The sequence below is a fragment of the Myotis daubentonii genome, chromosome 13, assembly GCF_963259705.1.
Source record: "Myotis daubentonii chromosome 13, mMyoDau2.1, whole genome shotgun sequence".
NCBI lineage: Eukaryota > Metazoa > Chordata > Mammalia > Chiroptera > Vespertilionidae > Myotis > Myotis daubentonii.
The window spans coordinates 39,411,482-39,429,433 of record NC_081852.1 but is presented as its reverse complement, the minus strand read 5'-3'; the positions used below and the strand labels follow the sequence as shown (position 1 = coordinate 39,429,433).

At 45.2% G+C, this 17,952-nt stretch overlaps 1 protein-coding gene and 1 pseudogene across 1 annotated transcript; one reads left to right on the top strand and one right to left on the bottom strand.

Annotated features, from left to right (window-relative positions):
- The first annotated feature begins 201 nt into the window (after positions 1–201).
- Positions 202–4,985, top strand: PPP1R3C (protein phosphatase 1 regulatory subunit 3C). Its single transcript, XM_059662822.1, has 2 exons — positions 202–497; positions 2,504–4,985. Exons 1-2 carry the CDS (start codon positions 484–486, stop codon positions 3,441–3,443), a joined length of 954 nt encoding a protein of 317 aa, XP_059518805.1. The 5' UTR covers positions 202–483; the 3' UTR covers positions 3,444–4,985.
- An 11,196-nt stretch (positions 4,986–16,181) lies between these two features.
- Positions 16,182–17,618, bottom strand: LOC132214656 (receptor tyrosine-protein kinase erbB-2-like; annotated as a pseudogene).
- Positions 17,619–17,952: the final 334 nt, after the last annotated feature.

The following is a 17,952-nucleotide window of genomic DNA, read 5'->3' as shown; positions in this document are numbered from 1 at the left end:
ACCTAGCAATGAACAAGATGAACGTTTCAAATACTATAAGCCTGGGGAAAGAGCCCCAGCTTTCCGTGCTCAGATTGAACTGTGCATAGACGCCTCTAGACTCTCAAGGCATTTCCTTCCCAGCAGCCGGGCTGAGCTGGCGCCCGGCCTGGGGGAGGTTTGCGGCTTTCTCCCTGCGCCAGCCCTCACCCCGCCCCCGCCCCCGCCCCCGCCCCCGCGGGGAGCTCACTCCGTCTGGCCGTGCGCACCCTGCAGGAGTCCAGCACCACGGCGGTCACGTACTCCGGAGAGGGCTCGCGCCCCAGCTGGGAGCTGGTTGGTCGCGGGATCGGGCCACGTGGTCAGCAGCAGATAAGAGGCCTCTTGGAAGCCGCACCCGCAATCCACTGGAGCTACTGCCCAGCTGGGACAGCTGGGAGCGGGGCGCGAACTTGCACAGGCAGCCAGTGCCGATCTCTCGGTCCGACGCCGCTTCTCTGCCTAATGAGCTGCACCAGGTAGGTTCGCTGCAGACCTCCGCCCCGGAGCACAGGGCTGCGGGCGGCTGCGGGGAGGTTCGGCTGCGCTTCCCTTCTGTCCGCTCTGCAAATGCAGACCCCACGGAAGGGCACGTTGAATCATTGCTGAGTGGAATCGAGCAGGGGGAGGCCTGGGAGGGGTGGAGATTTGCTCGGTGCTTAGGCGGAGCTGATTTTGGTAACCCGCATCTTAAACCAGAAACTGTTTCAAGGAGAGTCGGCTCTAGTTCTGATTCCCTTATGGATTCCGACTGTCATCTCTTGGTCCCGCACAAAGACCCCAAGGACTCCTCGTTTGAGGGAAGGGCACTCTGACGTCGCTGGTTGGGGAGTTTAGCTTGGGGAGAAAACTACAGGACCATATTTGCATTCATTCGTCGTCCTCCACTCTTCTTATCACGGGTTGCCACAGCAAACTCAGCGGCCGAGTTTGAGCAAAGGATGATTTTTGAACTCTTGGCCAGGATTTAAAATTTCGGGGAAATGGCTAAATTTTAAAACTGCCTTTCAATAAGTGCAAAAAGTAAAAAATACAAAACAAACCCACAAAGCAAACCTCCCCACAAAACCATCTTAAATGGCTTCCTCAGACACATTTAGCAGACTTCTCGAAAAATCCTTCCTGTTAAGGATTGTTAGACTCACAAATATAGCTTTAGCTTTTTTTTTCTTTTTGGTTCTAAGTTTGTAGGTCTTCCAGAAAAATCCCAGGACCGATAAAATAAATTCTGTGGAGGTTCTTTTAGTACTATCCATTTTGGGATAATGACCTACTTGCTTAGAGCTGCTGTGAAGAGTTACTAAGAAATGCCATGTACAGTATACATACACCTCTTATCTGTAAGGCTAGGATAGGGAAGAAAAGCCCATATGCTTGGCAATACATAATGAGGGCTGAGGGCCAGGGAAAAAGTCCTACTTGATGGGCACTTCTTAATTTAATATTGCTGAGCATAGTTTTGTTTAAATTTTAAAATAGCTTTATTATCTTTCTAGTTATAAATATCTATTGCCCAAACATTAGAAAATGCCCTAAAAGTACAAAGACAAAAAAAAGATCACCTACAATCCTATCACCCAGAGATAATTAACTTTTTGGTGCATTTCCTATGAACTTTTTTGATATTTATATGTTCATATATATACACACACAATATAAATATAAAAATAGTTCAGTTTTCAGGTTATCAGCTTTTTCCACTTAAATGTGTCTTTTCATAGATGTCTTTATACATGAAACATAGATTGTGTGAAGTTTGTAAGTGCATGCTTTGCTGGGTTGCATTTCAGTCGCTTATGAGGAAGAGCATGATAATCCAAGTGCAGAGATAATTCTCTGACTTCACTCACTCGTTTCAGCCTTCTCACTCTCAAAACAGTTCCATGAGAACTTTTTTTTTTTCAAGTGTGTTACCTTTACAGAGATGTATAATCAATTCAATAGCAAAATCAGGAAAGCAGCCAGAGGAAGCACAGAGTCTTATGGCTCCAGAACCTGGCTGGTCATTAACATCACCATAAGCTTTAAGAACATATGTAACTCCTTGTCCCCAACCCCAGAGGTTCTGCCTTAGTGACTCTAAGTCCCAGGATTCTGCATTAAAGAAAAAGAAAGAAAATCAACTCCTTAGGCCATTGTGACCAGAGAGGTTTGAAAAGCACTGGTCCAGAATGGAGCCAATGGTTTTTAAAGCTACATTAAAGATTACCTCATCCAACCCTTTTATGTCTCAGTTGGGGAATCTGAGACTCCCCAAGTGTTTTAAGCAGTTAACCCATGGCCTTGTGGCCAGTCAATGGTAGAATCAAACACGGAACACAGATCTGATTATAATACTGTTTGTTTGTTTTTTAAATACATATGATAGCACCTCCCTACTGTGCAGGCAATGATTTAGCCAATACAAAATAGTATGTGTGTATTTGGGAACAGGGGAAGAGTATTCTAGATCCAGGTGACAACTACCTTTCTTCTCATATTCCAGAATGATCCAGGTTTTAGATCCACGGCCTTTGACAAGTTCAGTCGTGCCAGTGGATGTGGCCATGAGGCTCTGCTTGGCTCATTCCCCACCTCTGAAGAATTTCCTGGGCCCATATGATGACCTCCAACGAAGAAATTTTGTCAACAAATTAAAGCCCCTGAAACCGTGTCTCAATATAAAACAGGAAGCCAAATCTCAGAATGACTGGAAGAGTCCACACAACCAGGCCAAGAAACGGGTGGTGTTTGCAGATTCCAAGGGCCTCTCCCTCACCGCCATCCATGTCTTCTCTGACCTCCCAGAAGAACCAGCGTGGGACCTCCAGTTGGATCTCTTGGACCTTAACGATCTGTCCTCTGGCTTGAAGCTCCATGAGGAGAAAAACTTGATTTTAGACTTCCCCCAGCCTTCAATCGATTACTTGAGTTTTCGGAACCACTTCCAGAAGAATTTTGTGTGTCTGGAGAACTGCTCTCTTCAGGAGCGGACAGTGACTGGGACTGTGAAGGTCAAAAATGTGAGCTTCGAGAAGAAGGTCCAGATCCGTATTACTTTTGATACTTGGAAAAACTACACCAATGTGGACTGTGTCTACATGAAAAATGTCTATGGCGGCTCAGATAGTGACACCTTCTCGTTTGCCATTGACTTACCCTCTGTCATTCCAACCGAGGAAAAAATTGAGTTCTGCATTTCTTACCAGGCTAACGGGCAGGTCTTCTGGGACAACAACGAGGGTCAGAATTATAGAATTGTTCATGTGCAATGGAAACCTGATGGCGTTCAGACACAGATGGCATCCCAGAACTGTGCCTTCTACCAGGTTCCCCCCAAGACTGAGTTAGAGTCAACGATCTTTGGCAGTCCGAGGCTGGCCAGTGGGTTCTTCCCAGAATGGCAGAGCTGGGGGAGAATGGAGAACTTGGCCTCTTATCGCTGAATTAAGCAACCTAGTAAATGGTGTGGACCTGTCATATTCCCCATGTACTTCTTCTAGGTCTATAATATAATGCTCAATATTAGGAAGTCTTCGCTACTTTCCTTCAGTAGGTTTAGGTTTGAGCTTTGAGACCTGGCTACAAAAAAAGATAGCCACTTGGAGAATTTAGTGTTGGGGCCTATATGGATGATGCTGTCCAATTTTGCTGTGGAGGATCAAGTAATAGCCTGGAATCCCATTTTTATCAAAGCAATACTTTTTCAATGCCATTTCTCCTTCCCTCTCAATTCACTAGCTTTCACATTGGGCAAGGAAAGGTTGAAGAAGGACAGTTGATGGTGAAGGAAAGCTGTGTTAATGGTATGAGGAACGTCTGGCAAAGTGTTCACAAAGGACTCTGTAGCTCAAGTCAGAGTAGGAGTGGGAGGTCTGATACCTAACTGTTGGTGAGAAATGTAAGATTATTTTGTGTTTTTAAGTTGGTTCTACAGTTCTCTCCTGGGGAAATCATTTGTAGAAGGGAGAAAAAGATCCAGTCTATGTGTTTTTGTGGAGAAGAACCAAACAAGCTTTAGAGGTGTTGGGAGGTATTGAAGAAAGGTGAATTGTAACTCTGGAGAATCAAGATTTTAAGTGAAGCCTTTCTATTCAGACATGATTGATCAAAAACCATGATTTGGGGAAGTTTAGGCAAATCTGGTTTTGCAGTTGTAATGTTATAAGTGACCTTGTTTGTGATCAAGGCATCATGCTTGGGTTCTCAGTAGAGGATGCTGCTTAACCAAAAAACCATGCCATCACCAGTGGCTAACAACTTGTAGGGGCTCTGTCATGTCAAAGGTAGCTCTTTGCAAGTGCCTTGATTAAACCAGAATATTGTAGTTGCTTAACCCAAATATCTGAAGGGTCATCCGATAACTCATGAGTGCTTGGCCTCATAAAAAGGCCCACTCTGTATACTGGCATTCCTCCTGCAATGCTGTTGTGTCTTCGAGAGTGTTGTCAGTGTATACAACTCACATCCTTCATATTGAAGGTGACTTACGTTTCCACTACACTTTTTCAATGTGATGTTGGAAGTGAGGACTGACACTGATTCTCAATTCAAGAATCCAGTACCTTGCACATAAAAGTAGCATTCTTTTTCTTGCCTGTATTCGTCTTGTTGTTTTAAGTCTTTGTACCAATTTCTTTGAAGTCAAAATATATTTTTTAAGTGAATGTGAATTGTTTTGGATGTGTTGTAATATATTTGCTTAGAGGTATGCATAAATACATCCTGTAAGATCTCAAGGACAGTAGTCCCTAAATGTTTGCTTCCATCACTTGTGCATGTCCATTGCGAGGTGTTCAGAGAATGTAGTTAATTTTAACACGTGTGATCTGCCATGCTGCAAAGTGCTATTGGAATAACTCTGCTGTGACAGTATTTGAAGTTTGGTTAGCACCCACAATTTTTTCTACTCTACATGTTTCACTCTACTATAGCTATCTTAATGAACTTCTCACTTTAAGAATAAAAGTATTTGATATAAGATCAAAGTATGTTTTCTTTGTCAATGTCATATTTAAGTAAGAAACCATGAACTGAAATTCTCCTGTTTAGTTTAAGGAGAACTGGGCGAGGTTAGTTTGGGTCACCTGAGGGTATTCACTAGTCCCCAGGCTTGTTGTGGGTGACTTCCTACCACCTGATCTTTGGGGCTGGGGTCCAGGGGCAGTGCTGGGACTGTCCCCCTGACTGTCACTATCTGTGTTGACTTTTCATCATACATACTCTGCTGGGTCAGGATTATTTTGGGGCCACTTCTTAGCATTAAGATGGGGGAGGAGATGGTGTGGGAAGGGCTGGAATGGCTTCTATCTCTTGAGCTCCAGCACCTTCTTGAAGGGGCAAGCTTGGAGCGGCACAGAGGCATAGTAGGGGGCAGTGGCTTCAGCTTCTTGGGGTGAGAGGCAGCAGGTCTGTGAACCTCAGTTGTAGTTTCAGTTCTTGCCTAACATTCCAGAAAGAGCTTCTGCACAGTGTCTCTTAAATGTAAGGGGAAATAAACTACTGACCTACTGAAAAGCCAAATTATGAAAAACAAATTATATCATGTCATAACATCCTTTTCTTCAGAAGTTGTAAAACTTATAGGCCTGCAGGCTGCAGATGTATTTTATTTGACACAAGGTATTTTGTTTTTCTTTTTAAAAAAATCAGAATTTATTGCCAAGGTTAAACAACCAACAAACTACATTTATTAAAAATCTAATATATTTTTCCCTCGGAAAATTTTCCAGATCTTTCTTCATGGTGACATTTACCTAGAATTGAACAGTAGCTGCTCCTTTAGATGAAGCACATGTTCCTACATGGAACATCTGACTTATGTTGTCACAGTTCCCACCAGCTGCTTCATTCTCTTGGATTATCTGCCTGACCGTTCTGGTATTGGAGGTCATTACCCTTATTATTTTCCCTCTGGCTCTCTATTCATGCTGATGGTTGGGTGAAAGAGAATACACTCTTCCCATGGGATAGAGAAAATCAAATGGGAGTCTAACAGTAACCTTGAAGACATGGGACTCCAATACTTAACGTTTTATTTTTTTATTGTCTAAAGTTTTACATGTCTTCTTTTTTCCTAATTGATCCCCCCACCCCCTCCCGCCCAGCCATTCCCACCCCGGGCAAGCCTCCACTGCCGTAGTGTCTGTGTCCATTGGTTATGCTAATATGCATGCATACAAGTCCTTTGGTTGCTCTCTAACCCCCCCCATTTGCCTCTGAATCTATTCTTGTTCATCAAATTATGTTGATCGTTATATCCCACATATGCGTGAGATCATGTGATATTTATCTTTCTCCGACTGGCTTATATCGCTTAGCATAATGCTCTCCAGTTCCATCCATGCTGTGGCAAATGGTAAAAGTTCCGATGCCTAACTTTTAAAAGAGCAGGGAAATGACTTGTTCAAGGTCCCATGTCCGGTTGAGTCAGGCTGGAAAATGATCTTCAGGCTGCACAGTGACTTTTTGTCTTCTGCTTCATACTTCTTTCTGGAAGTCTCCCCAGTGACGCTCCTCTGTAGCTATCCCCTTTCTTAAAGAGGGAGGGCTTTCCAGGCAGGCATGGCTCTGGTCAGCTCTTGCTGGTCGCCTGTGCCAGCTTAACCCAATGCTGGTTTATCCCCAGGCTTCATGTGAATGACTGAAGGAGAGCTTGGTCAAAAGCAGTGTGTTCCTAAGGGTTTCATATGGAACAGAGTCATCATATTTTACTTCTTGATACCTAATTGCAGAAACAGCACTGCTTTTAAAATTTAACATGGGAACCCTGGCTGGTATGGCTCAGTTGGTTGAGCATCGCCCTGTGCACCAAAGGGTTGCTGGTTCAATTCCTGGTCAGGGCACATGCCTGGGTTGTGGGCTTGATCCCCGGTAGGGCGTGTGCAGGAGGCAGCCAATAGATGATTCTCTCTCACATTGATGTTTCTCTCCCACTTTCTTCCTCTCTCTAAAAATCAATTAAAAAATCTTTACAATTTTTTAAGATGGGAGAATGGCTTGAAAAAATCCCAACAAGGTTTAATTTAGTTACTTAAGAAAGAACTCTATTCTTTTCTAAATTTATGGCTTTCCTTTTAGTTTATCCCCAAATTGGAAGACTGGAAATCCCTAGTGCAGTTAGTAAACTGGGCGCATCTTCATTACTGTGAGTTCAAAGGTTCTGCACAAGTTTGGGCTTCAATCTGCAGACTCTCTTCTTCAACTTTCATCACCAGGTATAGTCTGAACCCCTCACCTTTTCTCCCAACTCCCCTGCCCCTGCCAAAATCATTTCCTGCTAAACAACCTGAACATAGATGTCTTAATTTTACCAATCTAGTCTCTCCTTTTCTCTTCTATGATCTTTTGTATGTAAGGGTATGTTAATGAGGATGCCTTAGGTTGCAAGATGATTCCCTGACTCAACTAGCTGAAACAATAAAGAAAATTTATGATCTCATAAATACGAGTGCCAAAGTAGGGTATTTTCAAAGTTGGTTAATTCAGTAGCTTTAAACTCTGGTTATTGCCATGTTTTTGCCCTGTCATTCTCAATAGTTTTATTTATTTATTAATTATTATTATTATTTAAAAATATTTTTATTGATTTCAGAGAGGAAGGGAGGAGAGAGAGACACATCAATGATGAGACAGAATCATTGATTGAGTGCCTCCTGCACGCCCCACACTAGTGATCGAGCCTGCAACCTGGGCATGTGCCCTGACTGGAAATCGAATTGTGACCTCCTGATTCATAGGCTGATGCTCAACCACTGAGCCATGGCAGCCAGGCCTCATTCCTTTTGATTGTCCCTGTGCAAACTTGCTTCCTCATTACGAAATGGTGTCCACTTTTCCCAGCATTATTTGCAGACACAACACCATCCAGGAGAAGAAACTCATCTCTTCGTTATGTCACTTTTTATGGCTGAATAACCTTTTCCCAGGAATTCATCCCACCATTCACCAAAGACTCCCCTACCCTCACCACCATGTTTTACCAGAATTAAGGCACATGTCCGTGCATGAACCAAACACTGGACAGGATAACGAGACTTTCTGATTGGCTCAGACAGGCCAGCATCTGCATGCCCCTCTGCTCCATGCTAGTCTGGGGTTAGAGGAGGTCAGATGTCTGAATCACAAAATCTTATGAAGGAAGGGCATACTGGAACTTCAGCATTTGCAAATGCCTTGAGTGAGAAATGGGCTGTCAGGTTTAGTTTTTTGCATACACCCTTCCCAGATTATTGACTTCTGAATTCTTAAAATTTTACATTTTAACTAGGGGCCCGGTGCACGAAATTCGTGCACTGGGTGTGTGTGTGTGTGTGTGTGTGTGTGTGTGTGTGGGGGGGGGGGGGGGCGGGGGGGAGTGTCCCTCAGCCCAGCCTGCCCCCTCTCACATACTGGGAGCCCTCAGGCGTTGACCCCAGCCCAGGCCTGACGCCTCTGACAGAGGCGTCAGGCCTGGGCTGGGGGCAGAACCAGTGATGGGGGGAAATGAGGGTCCCCTGCTGGGCGGGAGAGCGGGTTGGGGGCGAGTCGCCCTGCCGGCCCATGTGATCGGGTCCCGGGCGACCACTGGCACTCACGCCCCCAACCCGCTCTCCCAGGTTGAGGGCGTGAGTGCAGGCAGACGCCGCAGCTGCCCCGCCGGCTCGCGTCCCGGTTTGCCGGCGGGATCGGGTCTCGGGCGACTGTTGGCACTCATACCCCCAACCCGCTCTCTGATGGCGCTGTACCATCCTGCCTGCAATATGCAAATTAGCCGCCATCTTTTTTGGCGGTTAACTGCCATCTTAGTTGGCAGTTAATTTGCATATCTCACTGATTAGCCAATGAAAAAGGTATCGGTCGTACGCCAATTACCATTTTTCTCTTTTATTAGTATAGGATGGAATAGAAAGCATAAGTGAATTGAATAGCAGCTACTACTCCCAACACAAATGAATCTCACAAACAAAATTGAGCAAAAAAGCAGGTGGCAGGCAATATATACAGTATAACTCATTTACACAAGGTTCAGAACCACACAACTGAATATATACATTTTTAACAGATCTATCTATGTATCTATCTATCTCTATATCTAAAGGAAATCAAGGAAATAATTAGAATTTGGCATAGTGGCTACTTCTAATGGAGGAAGATGGAGGCAATTGGAAGGGATACAAACAAGGATTTAAAAATATTACATTTTTAGGCAAAATTTTCTTGTATCATGATACATATTATTCCATATGTACTTATGCATGTGTATACATGTATACATATACTCTTTTATATGTATTTGTAATAAATTTAAACAGGTTTTATTAATACCTATAAGCACAGTATAACCTTTCCCATTTGCATCCTATATAAAACTTTCATTTATTTTCAATATATTTTTGGGTAGGTAGGAATAATCTCTTCATTATACAGGGTGGGGCAAAGTAAAAAGTTTACAATTGTGAGTATGTGAAACCCAGAGTTTATTCTTTTATTATTATTTATTAATTATTATATTACTAGTGGCTTGGTGCACGGATTCGTGCACATTGAAAGGAAATTAATTAGAAGAAAGATTCATGCGGTAATTACGTTACTGCAAAAAATTACATGTCAAAATAGTATATATAATATAGTACTATAAAGTTAAAACATGCATGCAATTGGTGCCAGCAGGAGCTTTATATGTACCATGCATGCACGAGTCAACATTTATTTTTAAATTGTCAGTGCGTGTCATATGTACTGGCCAGCCAGTCACTTAACCTTTTATATATATAGATTTTTATATGAACAACTATAAACCTACTCTTCCCCTCCTGTAAAACTCGTAAGAATAGTAAAATGTTTTGGAACATTTTGTTCTGCCAGTCTTTAGGATGTGATTTGAATTCATGACAACGGGCCATTTATTTGTATGTGGTTTACTAACCTTCTTTTGAAATGCCAGATTGCGTCAAGTTGAGTAAAAGTTTCCTTTGTGTTCTCATTGCTGATGTAGAAATGAAAAATAAAGCTAAATTCTTAGGTGTTTCTGTTAAGGACCAGCTATCCTCTGGATTCTTAGTGCTTACCCCTGGGGCACAAAAAGGGAAGTCCTATTTAAGATGGTAAACACCCTCCCTTAACCTTCTAAATGGCACCATGGAGTGGAAAGCTCCTTGTTGGTACCACCACCTACAACTATAGCACCTGCACAACCCCTTTCTGATTCCTATCACGGTCTCCCAGCCCTTGTTTATCTACTAAGAGTGCGTCAAACCAGAGTAGAGAGAGGCAGCCTCCCACTTTAGCATCAGTTCCAACTGCATTATATCATCATCTAGTTTTACCATTTTTGGAAACAATGATCAGGCTGCACCTATGCCAGAAGCTAGCCACTACAGCAACAAAAGAAATAGATGCTACATAGCACAAAAGGATAGTCATAACGCTAATAGGTGGGGCTCCTGGCTACTTGCCGATGCAGCGTCTCATAGCCCCTTTGCCCCACTCATGCTCTGTTAATGGATCTTGGCATTAATAGCTCATGACAGTTTGAGTCCACTGAGTTGGAGGAGCTAGTGAGTCACATGCACCTACTTCCTTCAGTAGATTTTTTATCCCAGCCACTTAGAATGCTGATCAGATTCGAAGTAACTAGACATGGCTTTAAGCAGAGATGCACAAAGACTCACATATCCAGTTGTGTACACTCTTGGATATGCAACCTTCAAAGTTAATCTTCAGATGTGCTCTAGTTAATAGGCTATAAGCTATGTGTTCATATGTCTACTTTTGGTTTTATGATACAATTCTTGCCTCGTGGAAGCTGACACTCTGGCGCTGACCATTTAGGTCATGTGGAATCAGACCCAGCCTCTTGCCAGAATCTTGATTTTGTTGCTACCAAACTCTTGGCTGGCAATTTTTAAAAATGGAACTAAACTCCCAAAGCAACCACCTTGGTAGCAAACAGCAACTCTTCTATGTGCACATTAAACTATTTTTGTGACAACTGTCATTGTCATAGATGTTCTTGGGTCTTAGAGCTTCATGTTGGAAGCACGAACTTGAAATGCCATTGGAGCTGTCATATGCCTGCGAGGCTGCTGCAGGTGGGTGCAGCCACTGACTGGATGCCTCCTGCGACTCATGATGAAACTTAAGATACTTTTATTTCTCAAAGATGGTAACTGCTTTGACATGCAGTTTTTGTTTTGCCAATTTCCAAATCAGGCCTCTCAATGTTTTACTTGAATCTATCTATGTATATAATTAAAAATTTATTTCCAAAATTAAAATTTAATATATATTTTTATTAAAATTTAGGCACCCGCACCACCCTGCTTTCTGATTCCGAGCATGGTCTCCCAGGCCTTGTTTATCTGCTAAGGGTGCGTCAGACCGGAGTAGAGAGAGGCAGCCTCCCACTCAGACAGAGAGATAAACTACGTATTGGGGAAGGTGAAGAGGACAGAGTAGATGATTCCATTGCTTTAGCTTGGGGCACAGGAAAGCAATGCTACTACAGACTGAAGTGGGGACTATTGTAAAGTTTGGGAGAAAGATTGTATTTTCATAAACAGTAGTCCTTCCTTATTCATGGCGGATATGTTCCAAGACCCCAGTGGATGACTGAAACTACAAACCTTCTATATACTATGTTTTTCCTGTGCATACTTACCTACGATAAAGCTTAATTTACAAGTTAGGCACAGTAAGAGGATAACAATGACTAATAATAAAATAGAACAATTATAACAATATACTCTAATGAACATTATGTGATCTCTCAAAATATCTTATTGTTCTGTATTTACATTTTCACTTACACAAAGCATTTTATGCCTTCTTTTTTGGCATATCTAAATTGCCAGCATCATTACTCTTGCACTTGGGGCCGTTATTAAGTAAAATGGGGGTTACTGAATGTAAGCACTGTGATACCAGGGGACTCCTGGGAGTTATGACAGGAATTATGACAACCCAGGTGGCTACTAAGCGACTAATGGTGGGTAATGTATAAGCGTGGATATTCTGGACAAAGGGATGATTCAGGTTCTGGGCAGGACAAAGCAGGATGGCGGGAGATTTCTTTATGCTACTCAGAACAGTGTGCAATTTAAAACTTATGAATTGTTTATTTCCAGAATTTTCTATTTAATATTTTCAAGCCACAGTTAACCATGGGTAACGGAAACTGCAGAAAATGAAAATGTGGGTAAGGGAGCACTAACGTGTACTGAGTTAGAGATGATAGTGTAGCAACCACAAACAATTATGAATAACTGAAGATACAGATGAGTTTAGAGCTGGACATAGAAATTCGTGTTGGTGATGGGGAGGAGGGAGACAGGTTCTTTATGGAATATTCTTCCTTCTCACTTGTATCCACTTGTCCTAGTTCTACCTTCTGGTACTAATAAGTGCATGACACCCCCTTCAGCCCCCCTGCACTGTAGAGGGTCTTTCTCTGATGTTCTCCAGCTGTACCTCCACCCAAAGAGTGAGAAGTCCATGAGACCAATGGGATGTGCCCACTTGGAGCCCATGCATGTCCCCTGTTCTAAATTATGCTCCTGGTACCCCTGGACCCTGGATTTGCTTCTCCAACTGAGCCCACCTCCAGGGCCCATGCGGACTCTGCTCTGAGTGTGTCCTCCGGAGGGTGGACTACACCATCAGTGGCTGCACCGTTGGTCCTGAGAGGTGGCTTTTTGGAAGGTGGGGTGGAGGAGTTGACATGGACAGCACTTGGACATGCGGGCTGGAGTGTCCACTGGGTAAGGATGAGGTTCCCAGTGGTGCAGGATGAAGTCAGGGTGGAAGAGAAGGGTCCTGGCTGGCTGGGCTGGGCCTTCAATTGCCTTCTTGCCCTGGTCCCATGAATCTTGGAAGCCTTTAATTCACGTACTCTTTCACATCTCAGCCCTTTAGTTCCTTGATTGTCAGCATCCTTCTTTTGACCTTTATTCACTGTTCTTTTCATGTATGCCTGCTGTAGAGAGAACTCTCAGCTGGTATGCTCTGCGACTGGGCAAACCCAGCCATGTCCTTCCCACCTGTCTTTGTTCCCATGCCCTTCCTCACTCTGGTTCTTTGTTCTAGCTGCCCTCCAATTCGTCTCTTAAAAGGTGAGGCAGGGGCAGTGTGCTGTCAGTTACAGGAGGGCATAGAGAAGAGGTCATGGGGGTGGTGGACTGAGGCCAACCTCTGTAGCATTTTATAGGTGGAGGAGTAGGAACCTTGTCCTGGGATGATATTGCAGAGAAAGTTCAGAGTTTTGGTGTCTGAGTCCTTTGCAAACACACAGTGTGTCCTGAAAAGGCTGGGGGCTCCTAGAAGACTCCTGACCAACCCACCAGCAGTGCAAGAGGCGGAGCTACTGGCTGCACTGTTGGAGCTGCTGTGCTGGGGACAGAGGCAGCTGGAGGACTTCAGCTCCTGTGAGTTATGACAACCTTTGGTTTTGAGAGAATTAGCATCTTGTAACTCTGTACTTAAATATTGTATTAAAATGTTGAAGGCGACTTTTCTAGGTCTATTATGTAATGTCATACAAGTACAATCTACCTAAATTGGACTTGGGAGAAATTTTACCGCAAGGAGGCAAAAAATAACTAATCCCATTGTTCCTCCTGCTTTCCCTTCTCTCTTAGGCTGATGTCCCCTTATCTTACATGTCAAAGCTTGTGTTACCTCCTCAGAGTGGTCTTCTCTGACTACCTACTCTCAAATAGGCATTTCTTGAGAGTGCCCCTCATGCATTATTTCATCAAATGTGGTTGAGTGTCTGTGAAGTGCCTGGATCTCTCAATTCATGTCCTCATGAAGCTTATATTTACTGAGCACTTATTAATATGCCAGGCACCATGCTAAGAGGTTTACTTACATTTTCTTATTTACTCCTATTGGGTGGGTACTATTATCATTACCATTTTATACATAAGGAAGCTGAGGCACAGAGAGGTTAAGTAACCGGCCCAAAGGCACACAGATAGTAAGGACTTGAACCCAAGATCCACAGTATGGACATTTCCTCTCATAGTACCATGTTCTTTTCCTTCATCCCATGTTTCACAATTATAGTTTTGTCTGTAACAGGATGTTGAGTGAGACCTTTCCTGTTGTCTTGGAATGACTGCCAAGGCCCAAAGGTGACAAAAAGGGGTTTAAGCACTCCATGTTTCTAAAGAGAGCTCAACCAGTCTCCAAGAGCCGAAGAGGCAGAACTGGTTTTAATGCCATCAACCCTGCCCCCATCCCAGGCCTATGGGGAGGAGGCTGAGCTGGAGAAGGGGGTGGGGATCTTCAAAGTCGTGGGGGGAGGTGGAGGGAGGCAGCAGAGCTCCTGTGAGAGTGTTTCTTCCTGGGGCAGGGACAGGGGTGCTTCTTCCCTCCACAACACAGGAGAGTGGGGGTGCGTTGGGAAGGGGGTGTGCCTTGGGAACCACTGGTATCATATTTTCTGGCTGAACATAGTATCATATTTCTTGGGCAGCAGTCCTGCAGTCTGAGCTGTGTCTATTTGTGCTCCAGGGGGGAAAAGACATTGGAAAGAGAAAGCAGGGCTGCCAGAAAGGATGGCAAAGGGGCAGAGTCTCTCTCACAGCTTGGCCTGGCAGGATGCTTGCTTTTCCCATGGGTCAGAAGGACACTGAGGAGGGTATTGGGCCTGGTCTGACTTGCTGGCTCCCACCCAAGATGACCACCTTCTGGATGAAGGGATCTCCAGTCACAAGAGTCTGTGATGTCAGCTGTAGGGGGTGGGGAGGAGGAGCTCAAGGCCCCTCCTTTGCACCACACCGCTCCCCTTCAGCAGCAAGTCTTACCCACTCTGAGAAGGCAGAAGGCTTTGGATCACATACGAGATGGGAGTTTACATTGGCCTGGGCTACATTTCTATAACTGAACGTGACAGGAAGTAATGGAATCTGTCTGAGATATTTATGGGGAGCTAAGAGGGAAGGAGATACTTTGACATAGCACAGTTCAGAACAGTGTTTGGACAAGTTGGAACCATGTCATGTTTATTCTCTGTTGATTTGGAACTTCTTGGTGAACTGGTATTTGCATTTTAATTGTGAGTTCATTGAGGTACCATCTCCCGTAAGTGGACTATAGACTCCTTGAGGGCAGGAGCTGTCTGTCTTAGTTACTGCTCTATCCACAATACCTAGTCTGATATTGTGAAGTGAAAAGTAAAAGATGTCATTTTAGGCCTTGTTTAATTGATTATCAGCCTGGCATTCCAGATGTCTGACCAGACCCTCCTGCAGATGGTTTGGAATCTTAGCTGCCAAAGGGCTGTTAGTAACAGGGCCTCCGGGCAGGGGTTGAGAACATGTGCACTATAGTCACATAGACCTGGGTTCAAAAGTCATGCACACTCTCCACTCAGGATCGCAGTCAAGTAACATAACCTCCGAGCTCCCCTTGCCTCATCTATAAAGTGCCTCCATCATATTGACAACTGAGGATCATTGTTAAATTTAAATGAGATCATGCCTGTAAAGCGCTTACCATAGTACCTGGGACAGAGCAAAATTTTTAAGAGATAGTTGCTCTAATTATTTGGGGGGTGCAAATGATGTTTTAAGATACATGTGGCTTGAACCATAGGAAATCCCCCAAATATATTTGCAAATAGAGAAAGTAGGTGTGGGAAAAGGACATCTCTCCCCTAGTCCCAGGGGTCACCTCCTTCTACAATACCTGTTCTCCCCCTGAGTCTTTATTCCATCTTTTAAAAAACACCACCAAAAATATAAGTAAAAACAACACAAAAAAGCACTCTATACAGGACTAGACTTGGGCGCTATTACTGTTCCCTTCTGCCTGGGGGCAGAGTCAGGACTCGGGGACAGTCTCTAAATGGATTGCTTTTGTTCTAGACACTCTCCTTCCCTCCTAGGCCCAGCTTCCCGAAGTCTTCAGTGCAGGGATCTGGAAGGAGAGAACCAGGCTGGGCTGCTCCTTCAGGTGAGGAGACGGTGGCTGTGGCACCCATCGGACCCTGGATCTGCTGGGCAGGGCTCCTCTTCCAGCCAGGCTGGGCCCCTCCCAGCCACCTGGAATTAGAAAAGAAAGAAAGGTTCCTAGCATAGCAGACCCACTGGATGGGGTCCTAGGGCCTTCTCCCCATGTCATCCCTACACAGGCCAGAAGTCAGGTCTTCCTCATTCCTTGAGGGGTCAGCAGGGCCTAAATGGACTTGGCCTTCTGGCTCACACTGGCATGTCCAGGCCCACTTACTCAGGGTTTTCTGCTGTAGGAGTCCCTTCAAAGGTGCTGGGTGGAGAGCCCTACTCTGGTGGGTCCTGGTCCCAGTAATAGAGGTTGTCAAAGGCTGAGCTGAAGGCTGGAGGAGGGTGGAGCTGAGAGGCAGCCCTGCCTTCAGGTGTCAAGTACTCAGTGTTCTCCATGGCAACCCCAAAGGCAAAACGTCTTTGACAACCCCATTCTTCCCAGGGGAGAGAGGCTTGGGAGAGAGGGTCTTGGGCCTTTCTAGAGTGGCACCTGCAGGTTGAGGAGGAGGCAGAGGGTGCTCTAGAGGTGAGGGGAGCTTTGGGTGAACTTCTAGCTGGTTCATGTATTCCAGCTGGGGCTGCACCTTTGGGGGCAACGTAGCCATAGATCTCAGGGAGTAGAGATACTGTGGGGTCTAAACTGTACCCCTGTGGAGGGCTGGGGTCATGTGGGAGAGGCTCAGAAGTTCCTGGGTCGCCTTCATTCCCAAGTCGCTGTTGAACACATCAGAGCCCACCCCTTCTGAGGGTGCCAGGGGTACTGGGGGCTCCTCCTCAGAGGGCTCCAGCCCCAGCATCAGTTCATCACCGTCACTCCTGGTATTTGAGTGGTGATGCCTGCGTGGGCCATGCCCCCAGCACCCGGGGCAGGGATTGGGCTGAAGAAGCCTTGCTGGGGTACCAGGCATTCCTCAGCATCCACCAGGTTCCCCGTGTCATCATCCACCAGCAGTGATCAGTAGAAGGTGCTGTCAAAGGGGCTGGCAGGGCCCAAGTCCTCACTCTGGATGATCATGAAGTGCTGGGGGATCCCTGGCTATGCGGGAGGATCTGGCCACCAACTCCCAGAACCAAGGCCGATGTTCAGAGTTAATCATCCCACATTTGGCCATGATCCTGCAGACGTTGATGCTGCAGATGGGGGTGGAGCAGCCCTTCCTCCTTCTCCAGCAGGTCATATTCCAGGCTGGGATCCCATCATAAGGTTTGGTTCCCAAAGTCCTCACCTCCTATATACATAGTTCCACACATCACTCTGGTTGGTGAACCAGCGGCGGAGAATGGACTCTGGCGCCATCCACTTTTGGGCACCTTGCCCCCATCTCAGCAGTGTCCAGCAGCCGAGCCAGCCCAAAGTCTGTGAACGTGATGTCGACATGGTTGGGACTCTTGACCAGTATATTCCAGGCAGCCGGCTCCCTGTGCTGCACGTCCTCCAAGTAGCTCATTCCCTTGGCAATCTGCACAGACCAGTTCAACAGGTCCTGGGAGCCCAGGCGCCTGCAGTGCTCTTGGACATGGTCTAGGAGGCAGCCACAGGGCATAAGCTGTGTCACCAGCTGCACGGTGGATGCCCAGGAGGTGTGACACATATGGAGAACCCCCCCCAGCCATATATGCTTCATCCAAGATCATAGGCAACTTTTTTTGAGTAGCTCAACTTGAAGCTTATCACATTAAGGCTAAGAACTTTGAAAGTGTGGGTGTGGAGTATCCATGATTCTCTGCGTGGTACTGGTGAGAAGAGGCTCCCAGGACCTTTAGAGTGTGTGATGTAGGAATCAGGTGAAGATTACATGTGGGAAAGTGCTTTGTAGACCATGGAGGGAAGAATTGTGTGAGGACTTAGACACTTACAGCCAGAACACACTGCAAGAGTTAAAAATGGGCCTCTTGCAGGCTGGGGTCCTACTGTTTATTTATAGACATGCCTGGGGGAGTTAGAGAGGGGAGAGAACGCAAAGAATGT